This window comes from Megalops cyprinoides, chromosome 3, assembly GCF_013368585.1.
Source record: "Megalops cyprinoides isolate fMegCyp1 chromosome 3, fMegCyp1.pri, whole genome shotgun sequence".
Taxonomy (NCBI): domain Eukaryota; kingdom Metazoa; phylum Chordata; class Actinopteri; order Elopiformes; family Megalopidae; genus Megalops; species Megalops cyprinoides.
The window spans coordinates 40,052,187-40,068,764 of NC_050585.1; the positions used below are offsets into that span (position 1 = coordinate 40,052,187).

The 16,578-nt window shown below is 46.2% G+C and overlaps 1 protein-coding gene across 2 annotated transcripts; it reads left to right on the forward strand.

Moving 5' to 3' along the window:
• The first annotated feature begins 567 nt into the window (after positions 1 to 567).
• Positions 568 to 16,146, forward strand: LOC118775069 (CCR4-NOT transcription complex subunit 6-like). 2 transcript variants are annotated; one of them, XM_036524778.1, is made up of 12 exons: positions 581 to 671; positions 7,369 to 7,490; positions 8,134 to 8,320; positions 10,110 to 10,195; positions 10,541 to 10,645; positions 10,979 to 11,047; positions 11,343 to 11,500; positions 11,709 to 11,863; positions 12,254 to 12,408; positions 12,696 to 12,929; positions 13,232 to 13,434; positions 14,200 to 16,146. In XM_036524778.1, exons 2-12 carry the CDS (start codon positions 7,379 to 7,381, stop codon positions 14,410 to 14,412), a joined length of 1,677 nt encoding a protein of 558 aa, XP_036380671.1. In that variant the 5' UTR covers positions 581 to 671; positions 7,369 to 7,378; the 3' UTR covers positions 14,413 to 16,146. The 2 variants fall into 2 exon arrangements, with proteins under 2 accessions (XP_036380670.1, XP_036380671.1); XM_036524777.1 differs by lacking the exon at positions 7,369 to 7,490 and having other exon boundaries at positions 568 to 671.
• The last annotated feature ends 432 nt before the right edge of the window (positions 16,147 to 16,578 follow it).

Sequence of the window (16,578 nt, forward strand, 5' to 3'; positions counted from 1 at the left end):
ACGACTTAAATTAAAATAAAAGCAATTTCTTTCACTTAATCTCTGAAATCAATCTAATGTTTGTCACGGCTCCATTGTCATGCTCAAGGGCGTAACTTTGGGTTGAACATTGGGGGGGTGAGGTCTCCTTGAATGTGATTATTTGGGGGGTTGTATTGGCCGGTTTTGATTATTGGGGGGGTTAAACCCCCTTACCCACCCCCCCCCCCCACCCCCCTGTAATTTACGACCATGGTCATACTTGAAAACTGTACTGCGCCGCAACAAAACATGGACATTTTTATACTCTTTCACTGAATTATGAAGGTCGAACTAGAGTGTGTTGATGTTTTTGTTTGCTGTTTTTTTTTTTCGGAAGATGTGCAGAGCATTTGAACTGCCGTGTACCTACTCCACGCGTTCACAGCCAACGCTACAAACGCACGGCCGTCGCGCGTGTACTGTAGTGCGTGCGTATGCGTGAACGGTGCGGGGGCGTGCAGAGCGAGCGGGCCAATGGTCCCGCTCCTCACCGAGCCAGCCAATCACGGCGAGCTTTGTTACCACTGACCGAAATTCTCACGGCCGCCATGATGCTTGTTTGCGCTAGATGCAAAACAGCGGCGGATACATAGCGAACCACAAACAAAGAAAACACGCAGTCGTCTTCGTTATCTGGTATGCGTTTGCAGGTAAAACAATATTTGTATACTTCAACTTTGAATATGTTCGTATGTGCGCGTTTTTTTCTCTAATGATTGGTTTCTCCTCTTTGTTGATGTCAGCAGCGATAGCTAGCTAGCTTCCCAACAAGCTAGCAAAACGTATCGACAGCTAGCTTTGTGGCTACCTTATGTAGCTGTCTGGCTAACAATAAAAGTGGCTAGCTGGACAGTGATTTCGCACGCTGTCGTAGAAACATCTAGCTGTCTAGCGACTAAAGTTAGAAACCAGGCCATGGATATAAAGGGGACGTTAGCGCTACCGAACTATTTATACGAAAAATAGATGTGACTAAGCCTAACGTTATTGTTCGGTCGTTTGTGGGTAGATAGCCAGCTAGCTGGGTTTCAGGATGTGTCTAACTGGGCTAACATAGCTAAACATTTCAGGCGCTAAATGTTTCTCACAAAGTTGGCTGTCCGGTAGTGGACGACAATATCTTCCCTGTTAGCTGTTTATTAATTGTATCAGGCAAGCTCAGCGGACATCGGTAACATTTAAGCAGCCGTTTTAACGAGTCGCCAGCTGTTAGTCGAGGGTAGTTAGCTAACCCACTTAGCGCAGCTAGCAAGCTAGCTATCTTTGTAGCTAGTTAGATTATAGCCACTACTTAGTGTGTCAGAGCAGCTCGCTATAAAGTAATAGGTAAGGTAACTTTATTGTTGCATCAGTTGGCTCGATTTGCGATTAGTTCTTTAGTTTGTTAGTCGTGTTTTCGGTCCACATAAGGATGCGAGTAGTTTCAAAGTTTATTAGCCAGAGGACTAGCTCGCTAACGCTAGGTGCCAGCTGAATTGTGCGTATGCTTTGTGCACACACGTTTGCGTACGTTTAGTGTTCATTGTTAATTAGTTAAGTTAAACTGGTCGTATCGTTGCTCACTTGTGCGATAGCTACACGGATTCTGTTTGTTTGCAATAAGTAGGCTATTTAGTTAGCCAGTTGTTGACTGAACTATTTGTAACGATTCAATGGTTATACAACTGTAGCGTCTGTATGATTGTAGGGTTTCCGTGTTGGGGCCTTCCTAGCCATCTAACCTAAATTAGAGCCATTTTAACTCGTAGCTATGATGAACATCATGGTTAGCTCGCCAGTTAGCTAGATCAGCGGAGGAAACGAGATTCACGGTTGATTGACAGGTGATTGGTCCAATAATTGCAAACATGTCGTCCGCCTTAAATGTGGTGCTTGTTCGCTTTTTGCGTGTTAGCTAGGTGTTGAACCCTTACACTGTGCGGGAACTCCTGAGTTGTATTTGTGTCTGACTTAATCTGCGAGAGGGGGTGCATGGCGACAGCTTCAAGCTATCAGCTAAACAACCAATGCACATATTTGGCAGACACAGGGAGTTAGCTGGCCAAGTATTTATACAATGTTAAAATTGACCTCGTTAACTCTTGTGTCTACGCTTGATGTGGTTTCGGAGTGTGGAGCATGATGCTGTATCACAAAACAAGTTACTGCGACGATGTCGTGTCCGGTTTGTCAGGAGAAAGTTTGGGAGTGAGATGGATCAGGATTGAAATCATAAACTTGATGAGTTTACATCTGCTTCACACTATGTTCGTTGTGTCTTATAAAACTAAATGTATTTGCGCGACTGAACAGAAGCACGCGAGGTTTCAGTTGTTACTTTTTGGAGTCCTTTGCAAGACATCCTTTTTCAATCATTGTCAGGGTGTTTGGTAATCTGGTACAGATTTGGATGTGAAACACTAGAAGTTTAAACAGCTGTCTAGTTTGTAAGGTAATGCATGGTGTGTGTATGTTTAAAATGAATAGGGCAATTTGTCGCTATCGTGTTCAGCATGTTTTTTTTTTTTTTGCCAGGCGTTAGAAACAGGGCAAATAGTGGGATATGGACGGATTTGAAGTACAAGTTGCCGTTTAAGATGTTGTCAGAGCGGTGCTTTACATCTGTGTAAAATTTTAAGTTGTGAAAATTGAGAGATTGTCGTGCGTTATGGCTTCCAGTGCACCGATAAAGTGTTTGCTCTATATCTGTTTCAAGCCCTGTTGTCTTTGTGGCGGGATGTGCGTTTTCCCATCTTTTATAAAGGAAGGCAGTGAGCTAGATTTTACTTCCAAATCCCTCAAAATTCAAGATAGTCCACCGTTGCAAGGACCGAAAAGCTCCACATGCAAATGAAAGCGTTAAGTATTTTACATTTTTTCCTAAGCTTGTCTTGAGCTGATCAAAACAAAGGTCTGTAAGGAAGACTAGCACCGGGGGAGATGTATGTACATATGTACAATTACGTCACAAAACCTTTCTGCTTTTCAGCTACTCAGCAGAAGTAGTTAAACAGGATCCCTGATGTAGCCACTTAGCATTTTTCACCTTTGAAATGAAACGTGACATTGTGTCTGGCGCTTCTGTTGTGTCTAACAGAGAGAAAAGCATACCAAATAGGGAGTTAATATGCACACACTACTCCCTGGCCTCCCCGACCAGGCTTGTCGGTGTCCGTGCAAATGTTTACAAAAACATTAATGCGAATTAAGACCAACTCAGTGGGGTTTTCAGGTTGGCCGACATAGCTAGCTAGCTAAAATGTTATGAAGATGGTTTTGAAATGCCCTATCACTTGTACACATCATTTGTTGCTGCTTCTGTTCTTGATTCTGTTTTGGGTTTAATTTTGCTATTGTTGATCCTGCTCACTTTTCCGTATAGGCAGTTACAGTCCATGCACAGGGGAGTTTGAGGGTTATTTGTGGACAGCAGGGCTTGCCAGTGGTTGGCCTGTTGGATAAAGAGGTAAAACACACAGAACAGCTTCTGTAGTATGAGTTTAGCAATGATTGTTTTTGAGTTCCTCACTGCTAACCTCTCAGCTGCCGAAAGTTTTCAAAGGTTTTAAGTGACAGTTGCAGGTCCTCGTTAAAAGGAACAAAATGATTTCAACAAAGAGGGGGACACTCCAAGTGGAAGATATTTAAGTGTTGCAGTCTGTTGGTATAGAGATGGATGAAAGAGTGGGTCTATAGTATTAATTAAACAAGTGTTTTTCAGGTCTGGAGTGAGTTCTTTTTTGGCAGTGTTACTGTGATTATTTTTACAGTTAGGTGAGTGCATGCAGAAATTGTACATTGGTTTGTTCTGAACTGTCCATGTACGTACCAAAAAGCTGCAATTTCTGGCATATCTGAAAATGTTTTACCAGAATCCTGTTCAGTGTCAGGTTTCACAAGCTGGTCTGAAGTGAAGGACTGCCAACAACGATTCAGCAACCATTCAACAATGTAGTGTTCCAGCAGCTGTTTCCTTCAGTTAGCAGTGAGAAGGAGAAAGGCAGAATGGCGGCAAGATGCAAACACAGAGGAGGGGGAAACGACACACACGTTAGACAGAAGCACATAAGGAGCTTATTGCACTGTGGGGTAACATTCAGTCCATCCACAGAGACACAGCTAACTGGCAAACGGAAGTGTGATACGTGTGAAGAAGGGGGACCTTGGCATTAGATCTGTGGAGCTCCATGTCTCAGCAGGTCTTAATACATAAACGGAGACAACTGTCTCAGAGTACAGGATTATGTATGCATGTCATACATAATGTTGTACTAATGAATGTGGAATCACGTGTGAAGACCAGACATGTTCTGTTCTAAGCCTGTGTTTTCACAGTGGTTCTCATTTCTCCTACATCTGCCGGAGCAGAGAAACACCTGACGCTTACCTTCAGCATTGTTTAACTGGGGTAGTTTAAATCTGTTCTCTTATTGACAGTAATGCAGCATGTGCCTGCATATGGCTGGGCACCAAAGTGGCATCTCTTTGTGTGACATGGTCTGCTCTGCACGGTTTGTTTTGTTGGGCAAGTTCTGTGGAAAAAAAAAATAGACGTGTTGCCCTGGAAACCCTGTGCTTTTCTGTGCTTTCTGTCAGGGTGGGGTCACAATCAGACATGAAGCGCGTTCAACTGCAAACTCTACAGGATGTGAAACTCGCATTGTGATTTAGTCACGTGCTGTAGGAAAGCAGAAGCTGCTAGATTTCTGACAGGTAAACACTGTATCTTTAACTCCTCCAGAGCATGAAACTGCTGAGTGGTTGTTTGATTGTGGGGACTGCTTCTCTGAGCAGATGTCTTCTGTAGTGCCATTTCAATTCTGCACTTGCAGCATCCTCATTAAAAGGACCTCATAGCACTTAACATAATACACATGTGCAGTAGGCTGCTGCATTGTGCCTTAACAGGTTGTTTGGTTGTTTTGAACCCCACTGAGCACATTGATCAGAAAAGGCTGTGTTTATTTTTAGCCTTTTTCCCTTGTGTATGCAGCATACAAGTATTAATCCGGGCTGTGAGCGCCATGCTTAAGTGGGCTTAGTTGTTAATTATCAGTTTGGGTTGGCCCTTAGCAGTCACTGAGAACAGTGGTGTCTTTGGAATAAGAGCCACACATATGAAATTAGAGGATTCCCATGATCATTTGTGAGGCATCGCCTCTTTCTTTACCTGCGGACACCATTTTTTCCCCTCCTGCCTTCTGGGATACGCAGTCCCTCAGTGTTCTGAAAGGTGTCGTCCCAATGTTCTGGAATACATGGTTCCCCAGTGTTCTGGGATCCATGTCACCCCAGTGTCCTGGAATACGTGTCAGCCTGTATTGCAGCGCATGGTCCCCTGGTGTACTGGAACGGGCTGTGCTCCCTGACCAGTCACCAGTGTGAGGAAGGGGTCTGAAATTTGCGGTCTGCCCCATATGAATGCCTGGCATGTGTCGTGGCTTGCCCTCAGCTGTTCATCACGCCCCCTCTGCCAAAGTCGGCGCCCAGGACCCTGGCGCCTCCCTGCAAGTGTGAGTGTGTGAGGCTGCGGGCATGGCCCTCAGCTGCTGCTGGCGTTGCACCGTGGGTGTGGGGGCATATGCCCCGGGGAGAGAGTCCTATGAGAGGTGCTGCTCTGAGCTCCGTGGGCGTGGACCTGCCATAGAACAATCTCTCTAAAGGGATTTTCCACAGAAAGATGTATTTTGTGTTTTGTATTTTCAGAGTGGTTGGTATGTTACTTGTAATCATTTATGAGGAAGTATTCATCATATCTGCCATCCTGGGTTATGGGCACAATCTAGATTCATCACAGCAATAAACTGATCCCAAGCAATGGCAGTGTCTCTCTAGGCTTCAGCAGCAAACTGTTAAAACGTCAGCTTCCCACATTAAAGGAATAATGCTTTGTTGAGGTTTTTGATGCATATGTTGGCCACCTGCCTTGGACCTGGACTCCGAATCTGAAGATCCACACAGTATGGTTAGTTTTGTGCAGTGAGGTATTTTAAGTGGTTGGTTGAAAACTCAAGAACCAGCCTGCTTTTAGAATATTTAATCTGTATCATTGGCTCATCAGTCATTTCTTGCCAGACCTGACTGGTTTTGAAGAAGAGTGCTGGGTCTGTGTTCTTTCTGGCCTCTCTAGTTCTGTGTCTTAGTTTTGGATGGTAATGGGAGACTCTGGTACTGAAGCACATGCTCTGTATGGTCTGTCTTTGGCCACATCCCTTCTTGAATATTCATCATTAGATAACAAATCAGAACACTTGAGCTTCCCATGGTGGCGGAGACAGAATTGCCATTGTTAAACTGAGTTGACTATCTCTGTAGTAAATGGAGTATCTGTGGAGGAACTCGGTGTTCACTTACCTGCGTAAAGATCTGGGGTGAGGAGGTGGGGTAATTAAACCGGGTGACTCGGGGGAGGAGTGATGGAGAAATTCATGAATAATAATTTAAGTGTGTAATTATGTAATGTTGGTGCTGCTTAATGCCCTTACATATAGCAGACTGTGTTGTGTCCTTCAGTGTAACTGTATCTCCTTTAGGGAACTGAATATGTTAATCCTATACATTTTCGCATCTTATTTTGTAAGCTTGTTATTGTTGTCTCTCACTGTCTGTCTGCCATTTTGGCCTAAGCTTTACAATGTGTGCGTGTGTGCGCGCGCGCGCGTGTGTGCGCGCGCGCGCGTGTGTGCGCGCGCGCGTGTGTGTGCGCGCGTGTGTGTGTGTGCTGTATACTTCTGTTGTAAATGCTGGTGTTTGTGCATATGTATTTCTGAATGGAAATCAAAATATTCTTTTGCTTTCATTGTATCCATGATGTTATCACCCTGGTGAGCAGGACTTGTGAAAATGAGCAGCACTGTGGTTTTACACTCAGAACTGTTTTGACTGCATACATTTGCTTTCATTTATGCTTGGTTTGGAAAATACTTGACTGCATTGTTTTTGTCTGGTTTGTTTGTTTATAAAGAGTCGTTGGTGCTGCTGAACTCTGTGGTGGAAGCTGTAAGAGTGTGTAGAGTTAGTGGTCATTGTATGTATGGGTCATCATTTGGTCGGTTACACAGGGCTGTTTTGCAGGAACGAGATACTCCTCATTCCCTCTCTTTCTGCACCACTTTGGTGTGTGGGGGTGTGTGTATGTGAATGCACATGCACACGGTGTGTTTTGTGGGTGGGACATTAAAAAGTGAAAGCGATTAGCAAACATGTGACGTGAAGCCAAAGTCCAGGTGCTTTCCAGGGTTGTAGCTGTGACTTCTGAGTTAATTAAAAAGCAGAGGACCTTCTCTGAGGCAGCTGGTTATGCACTGTTAGCGAGGAAGATGCTGGCTGTCCACTGTTAACAGCTGTGTTGTTTTGTCTTCTCTGCAGTATCACAGGGATGCCCAAGGAAAAATATGACCCGCCAGACCCCCGGCGGATGTACACAATAATGTCGAGCGAGGAGGCGGCCAATGGGAAGAAGTCATACTGGGCAGAGCTTGAGATCAGTGGTAAGGAAGTGGGGGTTGGGAGGGAGGCCTGCTTTAAAGCATCCAGCAGAGGGTGCTGTTCTGCGTTATGATCAGGGCCGCTGAGAGACTGTCAGGTTGCCCTCTGCCTGTTATAAGTGTCAGAGAGTGATGCATTATGAGCTGTTACGGTAATTCACTTTGCTGCCATAGCTCAGAGATTTGAGAGTCTTACGCATTGACGCTGTAGAGTGCCTGGCTTTCATCCTGCCAGCTGGACTAAGGTGAACACTGATTTCGCAGATTTTTTTAAAGAGCGTTATAGTAATCTGAGGAATTACAGTTATACAACTGAACAGATTGTATAACTTTGTGTTTCTGGTCTGGGCCAAAAACCTCTAAGCACTTACAACATGTAGTGAAATCTCATCCACGGTGTTAAAGAGATTAGCTCTGTTTTCCTTAAAGAGGGAAATCATCAAAACAGGTTTGTAATGTTGTTTGTACACAGCCTGTCTCCCTGGCCTCCTCCACCTGTGAGCAAAGCGCAGAGTGCACGGTGTTATCCTTGTTCTGATCATTGCGTGTCTGGAGGATCTTGTTATTGTAAGATGTTTGTCAGTCTGAATGCCACATTTCCCCTGTGCGTCCATGTGTGTGACTTGTTGCCTTTCTGTCCCCTCAGGTAAAGTGCGGAGTCTCAGCACGGCGCTGTGGTCCCTCACTCACCTGACGGCTCTGCACATCAGCGACAACTCCCTGTCGCGCATCCCGCCCGACATCGCCAAACTACACAACCTGGTGTACCTGGACCTCTCGTCCAATAAGATCAGGAGCCTGCCAGCCGAGCTGGGCAACATGGTGTCTCTCAGGTGAGAACTACGCCTTCCATGATTCTTTGCAGCACTCGCAGATTCTGACTCTCCAAATGATGTTACAGGACAGGAGTAAAAAGGTTAATTGCATTCTGTCTAAAAGAGGACTTGAGGAGCTCTGGATTTCTCTGAGGACCCTGCTGTGGACAGGACTTGCCCATTCCTTGTGAGAACCCCTTAAAAATACACCCTGCCTGTCTTACATAACAGCGAGCTGAGCTCTCCACGGTGTTATGGAGACGGGTGATGACGTTTTTTCATTTCCATTCGTTTGTGAGATTGCCATTTGTACATACTTTCCCTGGTGACAGTCTGAATCACCTGCAGTCCCTCGATATGACTCCTGCAGTCTTACAGAGCACACTCATAGTGTGGTTCATAGAGCAGCTTCCCCCTGTGCTAACAGCTCCCCCCACCACAATGAACACTGCTGCCGCTGTGATCACTAGCCACCCAGGAAACGAGGCTGAGAGGCGTCAGCAGCGCGCTTATGTTCCTCTGAAGACCAGCCCTGCACTTGAGAGTGTCAGAGAGGAAGGGGTTACGGTAAATTGCAGTGTGTTAAAGTGGGTGAGGTGTGATTCTGTGATGGTGGGTTGCTGTTAACACAGCATGCCTCTCAGTAAGTGTTTCGTGCTCAGGGCCGACCAGAGTGGAGGTGAGATGCAAACACTGCTAATGGCGGTGAAGGGGTCAGACCACAGGACAGCCTGGCCTGTTCCAACCCACTGCAGGCTGGTGTTTCACACCCTCAACGGGGGCGGGGTCTGTCTGTCACTCCTGAGCATGCTATTGGGGGTTGATATTGTGTTGTTGTGATGGAGGTTGACCTGGATAATGCCATCTGTTAAGCCAATAAATCATGTAGTATCATCCCTTCCAGGCTGGCGACGATGTTTGCTGCATTTCTTTCCTATAGCCGGGTTTTCATTGTTTCTCAGGGGTCACGGCTTATTTTCAGGACAGCAGCTGTTTGATTTCAGCGCGGCTATAGTCGTATCGGGTGCTGGACGCTCGGAGGCTTGAATCTTTATTGCTCCCATTGTGCACTTGAGCAGAACATTTAAAAATATGATATTTCATTTTTACGGCCGCAAGATTAGCTCCATAATATCGTACACTGTCCCAGTTATGAGTTATAACTTACTGAAGTAACAAACAAATGACAGAAACATTGTTTGGCTGCCCCTGTGAGATCCATCCCGCAGGAGCCGATGCACAGAGCAAGGGTGATGTGTGTTCATGTCAATTCTCCATAATTACCCGAAGTGACCCTACACAATGTTGCTAGGAGACTTGTAATAAAAGGATCTGCCACTCTTGTGCGTGCTTTGTGTCAATTGCCAGCGAGCTGTTGGTATAACCCTTCACAGGGACACAAAGGAAAAGTTTTCCATATGGTATGGCTGTGCGTGTCTTTCCCTGTGTCATCAGTATATTCCCCTTTGCCTTGCATTGAGCCTTGTGCTGCGAAGCCCCAGAGGGATTAACAGTAAAAAGAATGTTTGTGTATTGACTGTTAGAACACCTGGTTAAATGATTTAGGTGACTTCAGAATTCCTTTTTTTTTTGCTTATATAAGGTGACTATCTGCAAAACTAGAAGAAATACACAAAAGGTCTATTTTGTACATTTTGTTTTATGAAAGGGCCTGGATATAAATGTTACAATGTAAGGTAAATCAATAAAAAATAACTTGATTTGCTTTCAGTAAAAGGTCCAGCTGTATAAATGGATATTGTGAGAAAATGTAATCTGAAACACCCACCTCTGTATCTGTCCTCAGGGAACTGCTGTTAAATAACAACCAGTTGCGGGTTCTGCCTTTTGAGCTGGGAAAGCTCTTTCAGTTACAGACACTGGGGTTGAAAGGTGAGTCTTAGGAGGGGAGCTGTTCGTCCCTCTTAAAGATTAGTAATCACTGAAACTGACTTGTGATTTAGCCATAGTCATTAAGCTCATTGTTTGGCCTTTATATTTATGATTGTTTGTTTTAGATCATTGCTTCAGTCTGCTTGCAGATGGACTCGGCGTGCATGTACATTTCTTTGGTCTTTGTGGTTTTTGCGTTGTTGAGCGAATGCCCTTATCCGTCCCGATTTGCAAGCCTCTGCAGTGCTTGAGAAGCGTAAGGCGCTGGATGCAGAAGCAGAGGATGTGTTTCGGTGCAGGTCACTGTACATTTCACTCCCCTGTCCTCTCTCTGACGCTGCGCAGGAAACCCACTTGCACAAGAAATCTTGAACCTCTACCAGGAACCCGATGGCACCCGCCGACTGCTAAACTACCTGCTGGACAACCTGGCAGGCACCAGCAAACGCAGTGAGTTCAGCCTTCTCAGGCTCAGAGTGTCCACACACCCTCCCTCTGCCTCAGGCCTACACCCTCCCTCTCCTCTTCATTTAAAGGAAGCCTCCCTCTCCAGTCCTTCACTTAGCACTCACAGGCACTTCCCCCCTCTGCTACTTTACTTAGCCCTCACAGGCATCTCTCCCTAAACCATTTCCTCTCTAAGCCTCTAGTCCTCCTCCCTAAAACATTCCAGTACAAACAGCATGCCTGAGCAGTGACCTCAATTACACTATGTTTTTAAAATATGCTTTTGGTGTGGATTCATAAAATCCGTAACTGGTATGTGTCTGCTCCCTCCCGCAGTCACCACAGAGCAACCCCCTCCCCGGTCCTGGGTGGTATTGCAGGAGGCTGACCGTACGCGACCGGCAGGTGAGCGGTCCTCTTTCTACCGCCATAACCCTGTCAGTGTGCTTAGTTCAGGAGCTCACTACTTATTCATGAAGGGTGGCAGGGGTTAACTAACAGTGCAGTAACACGGTGCCCTCATGCGATGCACTCAGATGGTACTCGGATACCTGCAGATGGCTGATAAAGTAACAGTGAGAGCCCCTGAAGATCAAACCATAAAATAACAATAGTTATTCATTGTCATTGTTAGGAGGGCCTGTTTCACATCCCAATTCTGTTTTCTGACCCCCTGTCCCCTCTTCTCCTTGGCTGGCAGCTCTTTTCTCTGTCATGTGCTACAACGTGCTCTGTGACAAGTACGCCACCCGCCAGCTCTACGGCTACTGCCCCTCCTGGGCCCTCAACTGGGAGTACAGGAAGAAGTCCATCATGCAAGAGATCCTCAGCTGCAACGCAGACATCATCAGCCTGCAGGTGAGGTGTGCGAGGGCGTGGCTCTGGGTTTGAAGGCCACGTGGGAGTGAGCGCATTTTTGACAGGTTTGATTGGAGGTGTGTTCTCTGGAGTAGCTTTTGGTGGAAGGTCTTTGTGTTGTTCCCTATCAGTGGTGTCTTTACCCTTTTGGAAAACTGCAGGACTCACTAGATTTGGATGAGAACCATTTTTGGCTTTGTTCTGACAGGAAGTGGAGACGGAGCAGTACTATAACTACTTCCTGGTGGAGCTGAAGGAACAGGGATACGAAGGCTTCTTCAGCCCCAAGTCCCGAGCCAGAACCATGTCGGAGTCGGACCGCAAGCACGTGGACGGCTGTGCGATATTCTACAAGACAGAGAAGTGAGTGGCCACCTTCGCCGGCTTGTTTGCTGGGTTTTACCAGTTTTACCGGCACATTAAAGATGATGGCTGCAGTTAGACTGCTAGCATTATGCACAGGCCTTCCCAATGAAATGCATGTGTCAGAGGGATTATTCACTTATGTGTCCTTTCCAGGCATGACTCACATAGATGACATTTTTCATGTTTATATACAAGTTATGTTCCAGTATTTATATTCAGATACTCATCATTAAAGCAGCTCTGGTTAGTTAGTGCCTTCTTTATGAGAGCAGGCGGTGTCTTGCCTGGGATTTGAACCTGCAGCCCTCTGGTTACGGTTGCACTTCCTTACACAGCTACACAGTCTCATTTAGCTCCGCTAACCCCCGGCTCTCGCTCCCCCCGCAGGTTCAGCCTGGTGCAGAAGCACACGGTGGAGTTTAACCAGCTGGCCATGGCAAACTCAGAGGGCTCCGAGGCCATGCTCAACCGGGTCATGACCAAGGACAACATCGGCGTGGCCGTGCTGCTGGAACTGCGCAAGGAGATGATGGAGCAGTCAGGTGGGTCTGAGGAAAAATGAAACCGGCACTAATACATTAATACATTGAATCCATTGCTTACTTGTTTAGCACATGCGCTTAGCAACTTACTGCTCTGAGTAAGAGCGTGCTCCAAACAAGTGAGCAATGTAATTTAGAGCTGTAAAAGTCATCTCAATGCGCACAGACACTGAGGCGCACAGATGCGTGGCTGCACACACAGTACCGTAGGGCATGCAGAATGCTGAACAGCCATATGCCCGGTGTGAGAGAGAGTTCAGAGAGACACAACCTCCTCCTCCCTCCAGCCGGCAAGCCTCTACACGGCATGGAGAAACAGCTCCTCCTAGTGGCCAACGCTCACATGCACTGGGACCCGGAGTACTCGGACGTCAAGTTGGTCCAGACGATGATGTTCCTATCGGAGGTGAAGAATATCGTGGACAAGGCCACCCGCAGCCTCAAGCTGTCCTCCATCTCTGGGGAGACCAACGCCATCCCGCTGGTCCTGTGCGCCGATCTCAACTCGCTTCCTGACTCAGGTGAGTGCAGGCACCCCGTGGCTGTGCTGGGGTTGAGGAACCGGAAGGTTGCAGGTTTATTTCCCATGTGATGGATCCATGGATAAGTTACCCACAGAAGGGCATCTTTCAACCAAATCAATGCTGCTGCTGCCAATTGTGCTGCTACCATCAGTGCTACCATTACAGGAACTACAACAGTAATGATGGGAATAATTTAAATACACAATGGAAAATAACATCCATACATGCTTGTTGGAATTTGTGTGGGTAGTTGATTAATATGTGTGTGTCTATGTCTGTGTGTGTGTTTGTGTGCGCAGGTGTGGTGGAGTACCTGAGCACAGGTGGGGTGGACTGCACACACAAGGACTTCAAGGAGCTGCGCTACATCGACAGCCTGACCAACTTCAACTGCAACGGCAAGAACGGCACGTCCAACGGCAGGATCACGCATGGCTTCAAGCTGAAGAGTGCCTATGAGAACGGCCTGATGCCCTACACCAACTACACCTTCGACTTCAAGGTGAGGACCCCACCCACGCGGGCATGCCAGTCACCGCCGAGCCCTTCGTACATGCCTCAGAGCATGACACAGGACTGACAGGAGCAGGCTGTACATTCAAAGCACCATGGCCCTCCCTAACTTCAGGGAGCAAGTTTATTTTTTCTCCATTCATTTCACTAACCACTAAACTTGTGGCAATGTGTGAGGATGAGAATTTTTTTATTGAGAAAAAAGGATGAGAAAAATTGTAATATTTTGTGAAATTTGTTTCACAAGTTACCACAGTTGTCATATCCAGCTGTCAACACTGGCACAGCTGTACAGGGGGCGGCAGTGTAGCACAGTGGTAAGGAGCAGGGCTCGTAATCAGAAGGTTGCTGGTTAGATTCCCAATAAATTAGCATTTATTCATTTATCAGACGCTTTTATCCAAAGCGACTTACATAGGTTACAGTTCTTTACAATGTTATCCATTTATACAGCTGGATATTTACTGAGGCAACTGTGGGTTAAGTACCTTGCCCAAGGGTACAGCAGCAGTGTCCCAGCGGGGATCAAACCGGCAACCTTTCGGTTACGAGTCCTGCTCCTTAACCACTGTGCTACATAAATAAACATATGTCTGCACATGTGATCATGCTCCTGAAAAATGTCAGCCCCAGATTAATAGGTAAGTACTTGGCGTCCAAGCTCTGTTAGTTAGTGTTCTTGCTGATGTACGCTAGGTGCATTTACAAAAATGCCCCTTTTAACCTTTTTTTTTTCCTTTTCATCTCTTTGCAGGGTGTCATTGACTACATTTTCTACTCTCAGCCTCTGCTCAATGTTTTGGGGGTATTAGGGCCCCTGGACCCACAGTGGCTTCTTGAGAACAATGTGACCGGCTGCCCACACCCCCACATCCCCTCTGATCACTTCTCCCTGTTTGCACAACTGGAGCTCGTCCTGCCCTACCTGCCACCGGTCAATGGAATCCACCTTCCAGGCCGCAGGTAGTCCTCCGAGCCACTAGAGGGAGCAATTGCTTCCCCCTCAAGCTCTGTTCTGTAAACTCCAGAAGAAACTCAAAATCTGTATAAATCTGAGTAATACATGAGAGGAGTGAGATATGGCCAACAGGGATTTTTTTCTGTTTCTAAATGTTTTCATGGATTTTTTTTTTATTTAATCAAATGCTAAAGTCAATCTTTGTAACGATGTCTGCTATCTTTCCAGACACAATGGTAATGTCCCATTCGCTTCTTTGATTCTTTTTTGTTATACTGTAACAGACCACAGTGATGGTTGGTTTCCTTTTCCTGGTTCCTGTCTGTTGCCCCATCCACTCCTGTTGTTATCCTGATATTTCCCATCATTGTTGCACCAAAAGTCCACAGCTAGTTTCAGAAGGCTGAGGTACATACGGGCTTTGCACGCAACATGGAGGAAGAATCCAGAGTCACACAGGAAGCGTGTTGGACCATACGGAGTCTACAGGGAATTATGTGTGTCTTAACCATCCAGAGGCCAAACATACTGTGTGCCCAGAAAACCATTTTTATTATTATTATTTTTACAGATTTAACAGCTTTAACCATGGGTCCTTTGGCCTTCCTCCCACATTGTGGCATAGCCTCCATCTTTGAGCACCTTCCATGTGACAGGGTTCTGCTGAAGTGGAACAGACTTGGTAGGGTAGGAGGCAGCAGGCCAACCTCTCACTTTTAACACTCGCTGGTGTTAAAACCAGCTCTCCTGGTGCTACCAGCCCTGTCCTATAGCTTTGCTTTTCTACCAAGTGGTGCAGTCGCGTCGAGTTTTCTCCGAACGAGTCAGCAGTGGAAGCACTGCTAGCTTTTTTTTTTTTTACGATTTTAGGCCGTCTGTAAGGTGAATAAAGAGTGGTGTCACTTACCACAAAGGGGCACTCAGGATTTTGGGGAATACTAAGCCTCTTAAGTCCCTCACCCAGCTGAATGTTAGAACATAATTCAATTTGATCCCCTCTGCCGCAAGAGGCAGTCAAATTAAATTGAATGTTTAGGCAAAAATGTAAAATTGGTTCATGCGTTGAGGTCATACAGCCATCTCTGTGGTCATCTTCTGTGTGTTTCTTGTTTTGTTTTCCATTGCTTTTTGGTGTCCCCTCAAGGTGGAGATGAAGTTGGTCACTCTGCGTAGCGCTAGCACGCTGTACTGCATATTCAGGTAAAAAAGTGCGTGGGGAAAATGGAGCAAGATGGCTTGATTTGATTTAAGGGAACAGCTAAACCGTGCTAACTCTGTGGCCTTACTCAATACCGCTAGCCCTCCAACAGTGAGCGTGCTAACGGTTTAACACCGTACCACTAGTGCTCCAAATGTGAGCATGCTAATAGTCAAACACCATGCCACTAGCACTCCTAATAGTGAGGACGCTTACAGTCGAACGCCATTCCGCTAGCCCTTCAACAGCGGGTATGCTAATGGTTTAACCCCATGCCGCTAGCGCTCCAACCATGAGCACGCTAACAGTTTAACACCGTGCCACTAGCACTTCTAACAGTGAGAATGCTTATGGTCATACACCACGTCGCTAACACTCCAGCAGTGCTCACACTCATGCAGTGGTGACTGACACTCCAAGGTGACCAGCTGTCATCTCCACCTTTTTAACTGGGGGGGATTTGGGGGCAAGGGGGGTTTGTGGGCTCTCTCATGGGCACCAGCACACACACACACACACACACACACACACACACACACACACACACACACGTGCGCGCACACACACACACACGTGCGCGCACACACACATACACATGCACCCATATACACACACACACACACATACACACTGACAGATTTGTAGCACTGTCAAAGAGGCCAGTAGTATCTTTCCCTGGCCATAACTCTACCCTCCACTCCAGCGGTTTTCATACAAATGTTTGTATAATGTAGAAATTTGGACTCAACCTTTACATGATTGTATATGAACCACAAAAGACCTGATCTAATGTGGCATTTTTGTACTATGAATTATGATCAGATTTCGAGGAAAAAAAACACAATGATTGTATTGTAAACCAAGGCTACATTTGTATCCGTTTTAAGATGTTAAATGAAAAAGACCAGCTTGTACAAAGGACTAAAGAGGTTGTTCCAGGTGCTCCTCCTTTGCACTCTCTTCAGTGACATGTTCTA